This window comes from Sphaerodactylus townsendi, linkage group LG01 (genome assembly GCF_021028975.2).
Source record: "Sphaerodactylus townsendi isolate TG3544 linkage group LG01, MPM_Stown_v2.3, whole genome shotgun sequence".
Taxonomy (NCBI): Eukaryota; Metazoa; Chordata; class Lepidosauria; order Squamata; family Sphaerodactylidae; genus Sphaerodactylus; species Sphaerodactylus townsendi.
This window is the reverse complement of record NC_059425.1, coordinates 165,344,955-165,361,763: the sequence shown is the minus strand read 5'-3', so window position 1 is coordinate 165,361,763 and position 16,809 is coordinate 165,344,955. Positions and strand designations below refer to the sequence as shown.

The 16,809-nt window shown below is 44.7% G+C and overlaps 1 protein-coding gene and 1 long non-coding RNA gene across 2 annotated transcripts; one reads left to right on the top strand and one right to left on the bottom strand.

The window, feature by feature from the left end:
• Positions 1-1,423: 1,423 nt before the first annotated feature.
• LOC125434010 lies at positions 1,424-2,865 on the bottom strand. The gene is made up of 2 exons (XR_007244691.1): positions 2,775-2,865; positions 1,424-1,714 (listed from the first exon to the last, which is right to left on the bottom strand). It is a non-coding gene; the product is annotated as an uncharacterized LOC125434010 (long non-coding RNA).
• Positions 2,164-15,304, top strand: NT5C1B (5'-nucleotidase, cytosolic IB). Its single transcript, XM_048499007.1, has 6 exons — positions 2,164-2,458; positions 2,794-2,961; positions 9,166-9,295; positions 10,480-10,602; positions 11,841-12,025; positions 14,210-15,304. The coding sequence occupies exons 1-6, from the start codon at positions 2,339-2,341 to the stop codon at positions 14,570-14,572; spliced, it is 1,089 nt and encodes a 362-aa protein (XP_048354964.1). The 5' UTR covers positions 2,164-2,338; the 3' UTR covers positions 14,573-15,304.
• The last annotated feature ends 1,505 nt before the right edge of the window (positions 15,305-16,809 follow it).

Sequence of the window (16,809 nt, the reverse complement as noted above, 5' to 3'; positions counted from 1 at the left end):
CTGTGCATCTCAGGAGGCTGCGGCTGCCACCCACCAGTGTGCTTGCCCCTCTGCCGGGGTACGTGCCCCAGGCAGGGCAAATCCACTAGCATAGGCCCACACCACCTTCCCATCTGGATTGGGCTGTCAAACTTGGGGAACCCAATGAAGTAGATGATGAGCATCAGGTTGAGGTCAGATCAAAGGAAATGCTACATTACTAAATGAGTAACTAGTTGGTATGCCAAAGGATATAGCGATGGCATAGATAGGACTAGTCAGATTCATGGAGGATAGATCTATCAATGGTTACTTGCCACAGGGACTAAAGGGAATCTCCACGTTCGGAGGCAGCAAACCGCTATCATGCCTGTTCTAGATCCTGTCCTCTATGCCCTTTTTGTTTGCCCTTCAGTGCAACTGACTGATCACCGTGCGAAACAGTATGCTGGACTAGACAGACAACTGATCTGGTCCAGCAGGGCTCTTCTTTGGGTGATTGGCTTCTCAACAAATATATCTTTGCCTGCTATTTACAGCCACACCTTATTCCCGAAAGGCATTTCCATAGTTTGTCGTATAAGATTAACATAAACTTTGTACCCCATCGCTTCTTTGTAATAGAACCTAGTCTAAAGTAAGAAAACAAATGACCTCATCTGCAATTTTAAAAATCTGTGACACAACCCCACAGAAATCCCACAGGCTAAAACTTGATAAAGACGACTCTAATGGCACATTCAAGACTGATAATAGTGTCAGGGGTGGTGGTGGTGGGAAACCATTAGTTTTTAAGGTGCCAGTAGACTCCTGATTATTTTTGCTGCACCAGACATTGTGGCTCAGTGGTAGAGCACCTCTTTTGTTTGCAAGGGGCCCCAAATTCAACCCCTGGCATCTCCAGTTAAAAGGATCTGGTAGCCTGTGATGTGACAGGCCTCTGCTTGCAACCCTAATGAGTTGCTGCCAACTTAAGTTGACAATACTGACCTAGGCAGAATAATGCACTTTCAATCCACTTTCACAATTGTTTCCAAGTGGATTTTGCTATTCCGCACAGCAAAATCCAGCTGCAAAGTGCATTGAAAGTGGATTATTCTGCATGGGCAGAAGGAGCCCTGGCTAGGCCATCAGTATGACATAGAAGACAGTTGCCTGCATCCATTGTATCAAGGAGGGGGCATTGCTCAAGAGCAGAGCATTTCTCTTAAACCCCAAAGGTGCAGGTTCAGTCCTTGATTTCTCTCATTAAAAGGTTCACGTAGGTGACATGAAAGACCTTGGACAGCCACGGTTTGAACTGCGGTCATGTATCCCTGATGGCGAACCTCTTGGGCTCAACATGTCAAAAATTCAGAAAATGCCTAATTTGACTTTGCCAGTATGGCACTTCAGCCCTTCAACCAAAGAGAAACTATTCTTTATATCTTGATTTATTTTTTAAAAAATACAATTCAATCATATGTGGTGCTGTGTACTGTATCAAGAAATGTCTAATAATTACAAAAATGACTCAAACAGGGAGAAACAATTGTTATCCGGTGTGTATGGTGCTGAAGCTTGGCGCCATACAAACTGGGGCTTCCTTCTCTGCAGGGTGGCCACTGTGCAGACGCACGTTTACACTGAAGTACAATCCCATTCCGTTCCGTTATAGGGCTTGCTGCTCAAGTTCACACGCTTCATAGTTCAGGATTAAAGCGTCTTTTAGTGCGAAGGAGTCATTTTAAGATGCCTTAGGGAAGAAAAGGGAGATCGGCGGGATAGAAGAAGTGTAAAATAGAAATAATTAAAAATACAACCTAGCAGCTGATCACTGCAAGGGGACCCTGTTTTATAGGTCCCCACCTACTCCAATCCAATCCAAAAACCTTTATTAGGAATAAACCAGAAGTACCATACATTCCAAATACAATAACAGGATCACTGTTATGGTCCCCTACTCCCAAATGTCCCTTCTGTGCCACCCGCCACCCCGCTCTCGTCTCAGCCTCTGCGCCCCCTTTCGCTCGTCACCCTCGACGGAACCCCACTGCGCGCATGGCTGCGATCCTCAGGGTGGGAGGCTTATCGCCCGCCGACCCAATGCAACCCTGCCCCGGTACCCTGGCCCTTCCCATGTCTTCCTCCCGGGTAAACCCTCCTCCAGAGGGTTTCCGGGCTCGGCGCGCTGCCTTCGCCTGCTGGGTGTGGCACGGCGAGCCGAAAGAGAAACTCAGCCCCGGGCAGCGCCTCTGCAGGCGGCGCGGAGAGTGGGGATCTGCCGGCCCGCGCCTGACCCTCCTCCTTCCCCCGGGCGCCCTCTTGTCTGCAGGGATCTTCCACCCTCCGGGGCCAAACTCCGCCGGCAGCCGAGAGCATGAGCGCAGCCAAAGAGCGGCGGGAGGTGTCCGAGGAGGAAGTCGCCGGAGCCGAGCAGGACTGGGAAGCGGCCAAGGCGGCCTACGAGAGCCTCACCACCAGCAAGAGACCCCGGCCCGTGAGTGACGGCGGTGGGGAGGGGGGTCATGGCTTCCAGCCCTTCTTGTCCCGCATGGCCGCCGGGACGGCTTTCAAAGCATCCGATCCACCCGGAAGATCTCCCGTCCCTGTTACTGCCTAGACGCCCCGCCTGATGAAGAGTTCTGTAGAACTCGAAAGCTTGCACGTTGCTTTGGGTGGGTCGTGATAAAAGAGGCTCCGTGGCCTTTATGGTATGCAGCTCTTGGCCACGGTGCCCTCCTAAGCCCTCGCCCCCCCTCCCCCCCCCGCGAGCGATTCCGTTTGCCCTAATTCCTCTTATTGCAAAAAATTACATTGAATCCTCTCTCGTAGCCCAAGCCCCAAAATGCCATCACCATTGCGGTGTCCTCCCGGGTCCTCTTTAACATGGTGGAAGAAAGGAAGATCTACGAGGAGCAAGGCGTGGAAAAGTACGTGGAGTACCAACAAGCGAATGAGAACCTCACGCTCAAGCCTGGACCGGCTTTTTCCTTTGTGAAGGTAACAAACTCAAAGGGGTGTGGGGGGCACAAATGTTCGCCTAGGCTTCCCTTCCCAGACTCCCATTCGCAGCATCACAAAGCCCAAAGGCATCCTTTGACCTCATTTCCTTCCCAGCGTTGCCAGCTGCCTGCAGCAGCTGATAAATAATGGAGCTGGAGGTTGTGTAAGTTTGTTGTCAGAAATCCACACAACAGTGCGGGGGGGGGGGGGGGGGGGGGGGGGAGGGAGGGGAGGGAGGGAGGGGGGGGTCGCTCCCTGGTTTCTGCCGTAGGAGGGGAACCTCCCTGTAAACAGCATCACTGGAGGTTGGAGGCTGAGAGGTCCAGGCCATATTAAGTGAGGAGGCGGTTTTAAACTAATGGTCTGCCCTCATAAAAGTTTTCCTAATACTTTTTGAATGACTCACAGTGCCACCCCATGTAGAATTACGCCCTTCTCAGTCCACGGGATTTAGGATGGCCCTGTAAACTCTCGATTTCCTTGTTCAAACAACCTATGGAACTGGAGGTAGGGAATATTTTTTAAAAGAGAATCAGAGGTAGTTTGAGAGAGGTACCCCTTTCCCTGGCATCCTATGGTCATTTGAGTTCAAAAAGGTTCTGCAGGATACTAAAACAATACAAAAAACCATCAGTTCTGCTTATCTGTACACTGCATGCTGTTATCCCTCACTGTGTTTAGCTGGGGGGGGAGGGGGTATTGTCTCTTTCCAACACCAGATTCCCCATTCTGACTGTCTGTGTCGTTTTAAAATCATATGTGTGATAATACTCTATTAAACTGGTGTGTTATAGAGCAGAGATGTTATAATGTCCTCTTAAGAACTAAATAGTGCAACCCTAAAACCACTTTCCATGAACAGTCTCATGGATTTCACACAAAACAGTAATACTTGGCATTTTATAGTATTTTCAGTGTTCAAAGTACAACAGCTTACCTCTCAGAGTTGTTGTACTTTGAACACTGAAAATACTATAAAATGCCAAGTATTACTGTTTTGTGTGAAATCCATGAGACAATGTGTTGCAGAGGTGAAATTTGAACTGGGACCTTCTCAGAGCACAGCTTATTCTCACCAGTTCTGAGACAGCTCCTTGGACTGGAATGCTAGTGTTCTGGGTGTTCACAAAAGCACTGAGTAAACATGTATTAAAGAACAGGATTATTCAGTAGATTCTAAAAGGTTTTCCTCGTTTAACATTTTCCCAAATCCTTCTATATTGTTCAAGAACTCCGAGACCAACTCTGAGAATTGTAATAAGTGTATCTCTCACAGTTATTCTTGCATAAAAACTGCAATGCCGTCATATTTTGGTTTATAACGTATAAAATTATTAACATTTAAAACAAATCCTAATTTTATTTGTTTATTTTTACCCTGTCTTCCTCCCCATTGGGGACCCAAATCAGCTCCTCTTCTCCATTTTATCCTCACAAGAATCGTGTGCTGTAGAGTAGGCTGGGAATGTGTGACTGGCAAAGGCGTAGCTGGGCCATACTGTACCCGGTGCGCCCTCTGTTTTCCGCCCTGTTCCCCCCCCCCTGCGGTTCCCTGCCCCCCACATCCCTCCCCCCCCAACACCCCACACTTACCTTTGTGAAACAGTGCAGGCTGGAGAAGCAACCTGTTCCCTTCAGGCTGAAAACGGCCTGGTGGGAACTACGCTTCCCATGAGACCCTGGGGCTTGCAGGGTCTCCTGGGAAGGGTAGTTCCCACCAGGCTGTTTCGAGATTGAAGCGAACAGGCCGCTTCTCCAGCCTGCACTGTTTCACTAAGGTAAGGGAGGCCGCTGTAGGGGTGATTTTCTGCCCCCCAGGTACACAACCCTGCCCCCTAGTAGCTCCGCCTCTGATGACCGGCCCTAAATCACTCACAGAGTTTCCATGGCAGAGTGGGGATTCAAACCTGGATCTCCCAGATGCTAGTGCTACCATCTAACCAGTATACTGTATCTTAGTTTCACCTATTGCTCTGTTGCATTTGAAGCCCAAATACTGTAATTCTGAATTTATGCTAAGGAGAACCATAACAAATAGACTGTAGATCAGGGTCCCTGATATGGTGCCTGCTGATACCTTTTCTGACATCCTCCAAGTGTTTTTAGAAAATAGGTGAGGTCAAGTGGGGCTTTTGCCCAGCAGGACCTCTGATGGGCCATTGGATGTTTTATTGACTGTGCAGATTTTTTAAAACATTGGTTTAGCAGCACTGCCACCACAGCTCAAGGATCTTTACTGTGAGTGAAAGCAAGCAGTGGCAGCCAATGGCTGGTGGGCTTCACCTCCTGCATCAGCGATTGTGCGGCAGCCATTTTGCGGCAGCACCTACCATGCAGTGTCAGGATGACCAAGATGGCTGCAGCTTTGAAAAGGTTAGGAACCCCTGCTGCAGGCTATCAGGAACACTCTATAAAGTTCTCCTATGTCACCTCTCCATATCTCAGACCATTGATTAAATCCTCCCACAATTGGGTCTCCTGCCCTTTGAATCTTGGGCTTGGTTTACAACTTTCTCTTTATCATTAAACTACTGAGTTACATGTGGAGAGGACAACAGAGTCAAGTTGTATGCTTACAAAACTGCACACAAACATATTGGTTTTGTATTGTGCTAGAGCCGTCCTGTGTTTTTCAACAACATGTCAATGTAGTTGCCATCCTTTGATGCAATAACTTCCAAAGGCAATAATGCTGTGGTTTAGCATTTTCCAGGGCTACGGGACCAACTTCAAAGAGATTCTGATACCTATTCTTAGTTCAGTTCACTGCTCTTGTTTATATAGCCATGTTCTCTTTTTAGAAATGTTTTCCATTTTTCCCCCCATTGACTGGCGTTTTGTCAAGTCGTCTGTTGCTGAAGATTGCACAAGCCGTTTGGTGCAATCTGTATTACATTCCTTAATCTGGCATTGCATAGCTATCTATTTCTGGATCGTGAGAGCCTGTTATTTCCTTGAAAGGGTACAACCCTGAAAGATACCTGGACCATCCCTATTTCTGGGCTATTCCTCTTCTTGCATCTTCCTGCCTTTCTCTCCTTTACTGCGTCAGTTTTAAAAGAATATATGTCGATGTACTCATGCCACCCATTCACTCTTTTCACCGATTTTCCTTTTACTCCACAATATTACAACCAAGTGAGCTCCCAATCCTATCTCATGCCTGCCCCCAGTCTTTTATGTACACATGGGTGTGAATGACCATGTGCTTTTTAAAAACAACTGGCAGTTCTGTGGAGCAGGAATGTACAAAATGGAAGATGGCTGGCTTGGGACACAGAAAGACGAAACTGAAACGGCAGTCAAAAGTGACAAAAAAGCTAGCCTGAATGCATACTCGGGAGTGCAAATGTCATGTTTCATTATAAGCCTAGAAGGGAAATCTCCTTAATTCTTTAGACTAGGATCCGAGAGACCTAAGTTTGAATCCCTGCTCTGCCAGGGAAGCTTATGGGTGACCTGGGACCACTCACACACTCTCAGCCTATCCTACCTCGCAGGGTTGTTTATTATTATTTTTATTATTAATTTTATATACCGCCCTCCCCCTGAGGGCTCAGAGCGGTTCACAAGGTTAAAACATACATTAAAACATAGTTTAAATATTAAAACATAGTTTAAATATTAAACTTTGTTAGAGAACAAATGGAGAGTGTGAGAATGTTGTCAGCCACTTTGGGTTTCCTCCTAGAGAGAATGGCAGGTTATAAATGAAGCAAGTAAGTAAATTCTTTAACCCCTGGTAACTTTTTCTGACAAACTAGAGACAGACGGTGCTATCCTCAGCAGAGCTATGCTCGTCCATTGACTTCAGTGGACTTAGGTCAGTGGTGGCGAACCTTTGGCACTCCAGATGTTATGGACTACAATTCCCATCAGCCCCTGCCAGCATGGCCAATTGGCCATGCTGGAAGGGGCTGATGGGAATTGTAGTCCATAGCATCTGGAGTGCCAAAGGTTCGCCACCACGGACTTAGGTGTTAGTGTTCATTTAGATGGCTCTAAGGCTGGAATTAGACGCAACAGAGGATTCTGTATAAAATTTCCACAGATGGACTGGGGGGGTGATTTTGGCCAATTCTCCCCTTCCCATAGCGTACCTCTGATTTTCCCAAGTTGTTCCTGGTGGTCTCCCTTTCCCTAGGAGCACCATTTCAGGGGACATGTGAAGCTGTACCAGGGGAAGGTAGCAGGGAAATCGTGCCCTGCAGATGGAAATGATTCTGTTCAGGAATAGTTAGTAGGGATCCAAGCCATGGTGTGGCTCCTCCTGAAAACTGCTGCGCTTCATCTCGTCATCCCCACCCCCCTTTAACATTTTATTTATTTTATTTAGAAAACTTTTTTTATGCTGTCTCTCCAGGAACCTGCCTGAGGCAGCTTACAAAATACAGTAATAAAAACCAAACGTTAAAAGGTATTAGTTAAAATTCATTGTTAAAAAGACAGCCTAGCATAAAAGCGTAGGGCATAAAAAACAGACAGCTTACACTACAGTTTAATGTAACGGACTAAAATAAAGATCAACCCCTTAATTAGAAGCCTGAATGAATAAAAACATTTTGGCCTGGGGCCTGAAAGAAAGCAACAGGCAGCCCAATCCGGAGCTCACAATGGCCAAGGATGGTGATGCCCACTGCCCCCTTAAAAAATGACAATTTTAAAAATCTAATCTGTTTTGACATTATACACACACACACACTGATATTTCCTTGATCATGCATTTCATTGATCATGCATAAAACGTCCGTTTTGACATATATAGATTCACAGAGATATTTTGCTGATCATGCATTTCTGGTTTGTCTTGGGATTTTATATGGACAGTTATTTTGTATTCACTCTTGATAGTATACATTTATATATATTGTTTCCCTGCAATTTAATTTTTCGTGTAGTTGCTCCTTTTTTGTTCCAATCAGAGTATGGATCAGCCTGGGCAGATCAGACTTTTCAAGGAACTCTGTAGCTGTCCCCTTTCTCAGTGATGGAAAGTTCTATCAGACCACAGCCAATTCATGACAAGCAAATAGGGTTTTCCGGGCAAGAGACATTTGCAGGCGGTTTGCCATTGCCTGCCCCTGTGTGAGCTGAGAAAGTTCTGAGAGAACTGTGACAGGCCCAAGGTCACCCAGCAGGCTTCATGTTGAGGAGCAGGGAATCAAACCTGGTTCTCCGGATTAGAGTCTGCTGCTGTACCACTTTGGCCTCTTGCACCTATCTTACATATCTTACAAACACAGTATGGGTGTCATTGCTTTCATTGGCTGGTGCTTGCAGCATCAGGGCAGTTTACCGGATGATTGGTTTATGTTTCATAATCCTCGCTGATTCAGGAAGAGACAGGAAGTGGTCGCCTTGTGTAGTCTAGCTCCCCCTGAATTTTCCAGTTGCATTTCCAAATAGTCTGTGCTTTCACAACTCAGTTTGCAAGAGCTTGTTATGGATCTACTGAAAGGTCAGACATCAAGAGCAGTTTCAGGAACTTGGAACTCTTTCAGAATGAAGCTTAACCATTATATACACACTTGACTTTGTGTGGTGTATTCTTCGATATTTCTGTTTGCCCACTTCTTTGGTGTTTATTGTATGCTTCTGTGACACGTTCCGTTAGCAAAAGTTCAAATCTCGAACGATACATTCCTTGATGAAAAGGCTGCAAAATGCATTCTGTAATCCCCAGAGGTTCCAGTTGGGCTTGTTCCTTTTGTAACACACCCTGGCTGGCCTGATTGAGAGGCCGAATCAGTATCCTGATAGAACAGGATATTCAGGTTGGACAAGCAAGTGCATTCTTTTAGGCTAAGCCCCTGTCTTCCAAAGCAGCTCTTCAGAGGAAAGAAGAAGAAGAGTTTGGATTTATATCCTCCCTTTCTCTCCTATAAGAGACTCAAAGGGGCTTACAATCTCCTTGCCCTTCCCCCCTCACAACAAACATCCTGTGAGGTAGGTGGGGCTGAGAGAGCTCCTAGGAACTGTGACTAGCCCAAGGTCACCCAGCTGGCATGTGTGGGAGTGTACAGGCTAATCTGAATTCCCCAGATAAGCCTCCACAACTCAAGTGGCAGAGCTGGGAATCAAACCTGGTTCCTCCAGATCAGAGTGCACCTGCTCTCAGCCACTGCTCTTAGCCACTACACCACTGCTGCTCCATACAGCATACAGAGCTTCCACATATGCTCATACGTGTGTTCCCCACAGGCGCTGGAGCATGTCAATGCCCGACTGCGTGAGCTTTACCCAGAGGATGAAGATCTGTTTGATATTGTGCTCATGACAAATAACCATGCCCAAGTAGGTGTGAGGCTTATCAACAGCATTAACCACTATGGTGAGTCTAAACAATAATGTTCTGCATACCTGGCTATAAGGCAACTACCCTGTCTTATATGTTGCTGTCTTTTGTGCAACCTGTGTGACTTTTACGTTATACTAACTTTATATCTATCTATCTATCTATCTATCTATCTATCTATCTATCTATCTATCTATCTATCTATCTATCTATCTATCTATCTATCTATTTATTTATTTATTTATTTATTATTGGGTTTTGTATACCGCCCTACCCCCGAAGGGCTCTGAGCGGTGAACAACATAAATCACATATATACAATAACCCTTAAATACATTAAAACAATTTAAAACGCAGCGATCAGTAACAAACAATGTCCGCAATAACCCTCATTAAAACCCTCCCAAAAGGGGGAAGAAATGGGTCCCATAGGTGATAAGAGACCCAGAAGTGAAGAAGAGGAAGAGGAGGGGGCACCTATAAATGACTGGACACTCCAAAAGCCCGGCGGAACAGCTCCATCTTACAGGTCCTGCGGAACTCACCAAGATCCCGCAGGGCCCGGACAGCTGGAGGAAGAGTGTTCCACCAGGCAGAAGCCAGGGCTGTAAAGGCCCTGGCCTGCATGGAGGCCAGCCGCATCATTGAGAGGCCAGGGATTACCAGCAGATTGGCCTCTGCTGAACGCAGAGGCCTAGTAGGGACATATGGGGTCCCAAAGATACAATATATGTATGTTACTTATTCTGAAAGACAACATGCTTTGTAATTTTTGACCAATTTCCCTTCAATATTTCCGATTTTCTCACTAGAAAAAAAAATGGGGGGAGGATTTACATAACAAAAAAATCCTGAATATGACAGACGGTTTTTGCAGCTTTCCTGAGACTGAGTTAGAATGTGTTTAATGCCTATTGAGTTGTATTCGTAATATATTGCAGTTTATCATTTACTATTTCATGTATATCCTTTGGGGCATCTTCTTACACAAGTTCCAAGATAGTCTATGTCAAGAAGTCATTGTGATATTCAGCATAGCTGTACTGAGCTGACACCTCCCATGTCATTGAATCTGGAGTGACAACTAGGCCATATTCCATTTTGAACAGCAGAAAGTTGACTCCATCGCTCAGTTAACTGGTCTGTTCATTATGCACTGAAACTCTGCTACCATATGTCTGTGTTTGAGCTCTCAATAACTCTTTTTATCCCAAAACCAGGTCTGTTAATCGAGCGGTTCTGTATGACTGGAGGGAAGAGTCCCATTGGCTACCTGAAAGCATACCTCACAAATCTGTACCTTTCTGCTGACTCTGAAAAAGTTCAAGAAGCCATAGAAGCAGGTTTGTATGGGAATTTGCTTCAGGGATAAGAATACTGGTTAACTACAGGTGGTTGTGGTTGCAATTTATACGTAGTTTCAGGCTATGACTCTTAGATCTCACCTTTCTTCCTAGTTACCTGGTCTTCATCATATTATGTTCAGTAGTTTCAAGGAGAATTTAAGTATGTGACATAAATTTGAACCGCAGAATTAGCACTAGAGCAACACAACATAGAAAAGATACAAACAGATCAGAGTTATCATCAGACAGGCAAAGCTAGTGTTCAAGAGTGCAAGATGGCAGTTCTGGAGGATGGAATGCTCAGGTTGCTTTGATAGATAGTTGCTCCAGGTTGAGTCAAGTGAAAGGATAGGCGGGGTGAGGCACCATCTCTGGGGTACTTTTACTGGAATGTGATCAAATCAACCTAGTCTTGAGACATTCCCCTTTGTACAGCTTTGCAAGGGCCAGCCATCAAGCAGCAAACAGTGAGAGTATCCAAAGAGAAGAAAACCACAAAGGTCAGTGTTCGTAAACCAGAGGCATGTTCTTAGTATGCACAAGGCAGAATCAGTGTCAATACAATGAGTTGGATCCTGGTACCTTTTCACTCATCCTTGCCCAGTTCCCCTCCAGTTACAGCCCCCGTCCCACATAGGGCTTTTTGTCGACAAAGTTCCTGCCATCCACAGCAGAGTCTTTTTGGTGGACCAAAGAGATTCCTCCTTTTTTCACTCATGGAAAAGCTAGTTGGGTCCTACCCAGTATTTTTAAGAGATGGAGCAATAATGGACATCCACACATAGGAGAAACGCAACCCAATAGTTTGCAGGTTTTCACATCTGCAGCTGTGTACTCCTAGGCTGTCATCAGAAGAATTATATAGACATCTGTTGTCAAAGCCATATTGGTCTAAAGAATAGAAATACTTAAGTAAGCCTGCACATTTCATGGGGCCAACATGCAGCAAGTATTATTACATGCAATGAACACGAGTAATCTTGTCAAGATTTATGAAATCTTCTGCATTGCACGCTTACTTGAAAATAAGTTCTGCTAACTTTTGCATACTTACCTATAAGTAAGCTCTATTGAGCACAGTGGTTCTTTTGAGTAAAAATGTATAGGTCTGAGTTTAGACATTTCAAGAAAGTTACAGCCTAGTCCAGAAACGTTCCCTACAACAAACACACACACACACACACACACACCTTGCAAACAATAGCTAACCAACCATTTTTGTAATATTTTTGCAGGAATCGCTGCTGCCACGTTGTTTTCAGGGAATAAAAACGTTCCTCATGACGATAAGCAGCTCCGAGTAGCCTTTGACGGGGACGCAGTGCTGTTTTCTGATGAGTCCGAAATCATTGTGAAAGAGCATGGCCTGGACAGGTTTTTTGAACACGAGAAGATGAACGAGAATAAGCCTCTGGCACAGGTATGATGACGCATTTCCTTTTCTGCCCTCAGGACAGCTGTGAGCAGATACAATAATGATATATGTATTCCCTATTTTTCTTACCAATGGGAATCCGAAGCAACAGACAAGACAGAAAAAAAATATTCAACCGAGATACAGGAAAAGCCAGGAGCAGGTTGGATTTGGGCATCCCCATCCAGCCAGTGTGGCACCACCTCGCCACCTCCAAGAGGGCTTTCCAGCAGTGCAGGAAGCAAGGAAAAGCTCTGAAACAACCCTGCCATTGGAAAGCCCCATAGGGCTTACAGGACTTAGGGCACCAACATTCCAGGGGATGGGGTACAGAACTCCTGGTCCCAAACCCCAGGAAGGGAGCCAACTAAGATCAGCTCTGCCCCGGGAATGCCCTGGTCCACTTGCCCCCACGCTGGTGTCTGATCAAAAAACCTGTTCAGCCCTGCCACAACCAGGATTTCTGGGCTTTGCAGCATGGGCTGAGGAATGGGCGGCTGCCAGCACATCTGCGACCTGCCTTGGGAAAGGCAAATGCGGCGGCATATGGACACATTGCTTCTTAGAGTCCTTTTGCCTCCTCCCTCCCCCATTGGATGGGGCTGAGAGTTTTCTGTCTCTCAGTTAGCTGATCTTCTGCCCCGTTCTAAGCTCTGACCATCAGGCCAAGAACCGAAGGACAAAAGCCTTTGACTCCTGCATTTGGGCACACCCAGACCATAAAGAAGCAAAGAAGCAAAAGAGGAACAGACATGGCAAGATGTTATTCAGCTGCTGCTAACTAGCAGGATCGCCCCCAGTTCCTCCCCTGCCTGATTCTGCCTAATCAATTATTGGAAGCATCAGTGAAGAATATAGAATCTTACAGCTGGAAGAGAAACACGTCTGCTTTTTATTCCAACCTCATGTCCTAAGGTGCCTGATACATCCCTAATAGACGACTGTCCAAATGTTTAGGCTCCAAAAGAAGAGATCCCATATTCTACATTGAAAACTTCTTTGAAACCAACTTTTGCCAAAAAACATGAGTCAAGGTGACATACATACTATCTATTAACAACAGTGAATTTACAACCCAGATAACAAAACCCAAAACAAAAGCAGACCATTCAAAACAAACATATTCTGACAAATGAAGAAAAAAGCTCTTTAGAATGTAAACAGTCTCATAGAGGACTCTTAAGGAGGGGGCACTGTGTTTACCTCTGGTGGTGGCCTCCAGCACAGAGTGAGGGGTATCACGGAAAAGGCCTTGGTGTGGGCTGCCACTGACATAACTTTCTCACAACAAAGGATAGTGCTGTGGAAAATATAACTGGTAGCAAGGCATAAGTTTGGGCGAAGTGGTTTTTCAGATACATTGGTCTCAGGTTTTATAGGTAAAAACCAGCATCTTAAATGGAGCCCAGAAACAAACACACAACCAATGCAAGTTTCCCCCGATGTTCAGAGTAAATTTGTGTTTCTTCTGGCTAAACCAGTGCTCCTTATCCTGAACTTCTTAGTAAAACCTCTTGGATGTAGAGGAGTTAAACGGTTGGAACAGCATTCTGTATTCTCCATTCCCTTATATTGGAGGATAATGCATGCATCCCATTGCTTGCATGGCGTTTGTCCCTCCATTGCAGGCTGGATAAACCTGAATGTAGATCAGTCCTGGTACCTGCACTGGGTCACATGTTGGTTGACAGTTCTACCTTTTTTCCTAGAACTACAGAAAGGGGTTATTTTAAGAGTTTTTAAAGTTTCTTTTAAAATATATATTGTAACCCACTCCAAATTAGTGAGTGTGGCTAACAAGCTAAAGAAATGGGCTTCGGTCTAAATAAGACGTTTCCATGGGAGCACAGATTTCTTCCCTTGGACAATTTGCCCGACTTCCTCCTCTACCACTTGAAATGTCTCCTGAAATCCTGTTCTTGTGGAAGAGGGCATCCCAGGAACCGGATTTTGGCCACTGAGGGAAGTAAGAAAGCTGTGCTTCATGGGTGGAAATCCCAGTCTTGATACAGCTCATTAATCCTATTAAATATGGAGGGGGCCTTCTAGCCTCTCTTGCCCTCTTTTCATTTGATTAAAAAAATATTTAGTCTTTGTTCAGCTTATAGACTGTTTACAATACTCATAGATCTCCTCCAAATCAATGGTAGCCAAACGCTAAGCATGTTTCTGACACATTGTGCCTTTCAGGGTCCTTTGAAAGGTTTCTTGGAAGATCTCGGAAGGCTACAGAAGAAGTTTTATGCAAAGAATGAGCGCTTAGATTCCCCTATCAGGACTTTTCTGGTGACGGCCAGGAGTGCTGCCAGCTCCGGAGCAAGAGTGCTCAAGACCCTCCGCAGCTGGGGAGTGCAGATTGACGAAGCCCTCTTCCTTGCTGGGGCACCCAAAGGCCCGGTCCTGGCAAAAATCAGACCACACATTTTCTTTGATGATCAGATGTTCCACATAGAAGGAGCACGGCAGTTGGGTACTATTGCCGCACATGTACCGTATGGCATTGGGCAGAAGTACCACAAATCCAAACTCAAAGACAGCTCTGCTGCAAAATAGTTCTCTTTCGCTTTAGCTTCCAGTGTGCTGTTAAACTTTTTTCCTACCTAAATTTTAGAAACTTTATGCTGTTGTTTTCTAGATTTTTTTTTTACTCTGAAGACATTTTTGAAAACAAATGAAAATACATTGTAAATTCCTAAACAGGTTATTGTCAATCAATCTCTGTCCGGTTCGGGATTTTTAATATTAGAAACCATCTGCGCTGTACTTAAATCTCTCGGCTCTAGAGAATCCCCAAAATGGCATACCAAAAATGCTTGCATGATTAGATAAATCGTTCCAAATGCACAGATTGAATGGAGTTTTATATGTACTGCTGAATTGCTGGATGTTGTCTGCACTCCCCAATACAGCAGGCTTTTGCATATTTAGTGGAGCAGAGTATGAGAATAGCTCAGGATCAGGTTGACAAAGTGCAATTCAGAATTTAAAATCCCCATTGATTCAACCAGTATTAATGCTCCTCTGTTGGGTTAGTAACTCTGAACAGGTTCTTCTCAGTGCATGACTTAGAACCAGATCACTACTGCCAACCTCCCCCCGCCCCCCTTCAAAAAGGACGATTTACACAATAGTCACCAGCTGCTGGGGGAGAGGAATGACAGTATCTGTTTTGTGTGTTTTACATTGTGCAATAGTGGTGTAAATCAACTAGTAAATGTCAGAATTGTCGATCTTTTTTGAAAACTATTTTTCCACTTTAATAAAAGCCAGCTTTAGAAACAATAATAATTTTGTACTTTTCTAAATAAAAGCTGTTTTCTAACCCTGCATCAATCCAGTATACCCCTACCATTTGAATTGACCAGGTGAAATAAGTAATGATCGTGTATGGAAAAAAGTCTTTGTTATTTATCTTTATATGAGCAATGGTATTTCTAGACCAACATTTATAGTGTTTTTGCAAGTCTTGAATGGCTTGTTTAGACTGCATTCATCTGGAATCCCATGACAGAAATTCTTCAAACCGCCAGGTATGGAAGAAGAAGAAGAAGAGTTTAGATTTATATCCCCCCTTTCTCTCCTATAAGAGACTCAGGGGGCTTACAGACTCCTTACTCTTCCACCCTCACAACAAACACCCTGTGAGGTAGGTGGGGCTGAGAGAGCTCAGAAGAACTGTGACTAGCCAAAGGTCATCCAGCTGGGGTGTGTTGGAGTGAAGTGCCCCAAGGGAATAGAATTTGCTCCCTTACTATCATGATTTCACCATCTACATGTTATGTAGAATGCATTCTTGGGAAACAATGGAAACATCTGTAAATATCATTTCCTTCCCATTTACTAAAGTAAAATCCCTTTCTTGTGACACAGCCTGTCAGAATATTCACTTCTAAGCAATTCAGTGAGCAATCCTTAGAATTCAACTTAAGTCTCTTCAACGAGGTTTTTACAATTGCACTGTGGATCACTGAATTCTAAGTATATGTGTGTAAGACTGCAGTATTAGATCCTACAAAGCATAGGTTGGATCCTGCCAGTTCTATTCTTCTAGTGCATGAAAGTGTTCCCCTTACACAATATATTCTTGTATTGGGGAGGGCTTCTTCCATAGAAGGGAAGTACCTCTACTAGTGGAATGGATCTGTAGCATTCCCTCCAACTTTATGCAGACAACTCTAAGTGGAGGTGGGGGCCAGCATGCTGGCTTGTTCAGACAAGTAACTGCTTATAACTAATAGTAAAGAAGGTGGCCTTCACTAGTTATAAAAAGGGCAAAACCAGACCATCTGTAGAAAGGTAATGGTTTCTACGTAACAGGTATAGACAAAAATATGACTTCCCAGGTTAGATGAAGATGCCTTCAAACTCTAATGAAGACTATGCTCTAAGAAACACAGAATGTTAATCATGGTTGAAATTTAAAAGAAAGGCAGAAGGAGATAGGAAAATTGGCCTACTGAAGCGCATGATGAGACTTGAGATGCATAAGGGAGATTTCCAGTTTGTTTTTTTTCTCCACCCTTATGCATACTTCTTTGTAATTTCCAGATCAAGCTGGAAGAGTTTATTGGAGGAGGAGATTTAAGGGGTGTGTATGCAAAATGTCTCTACTACTTCTCTCACACACAATTCATTATGGACCTCCAGCTTATCCCTCAACTGCCAAACCTGGTACTCCTGTGTGACCCAGTAGGGCAATGAATAAAGGGGAGCTACCCAAAAACTATCTGGGTGTGCACAAATTATTACTTGGTTAAAAAGACAGAAAGCCTTGATGAGGGAAGCACCCA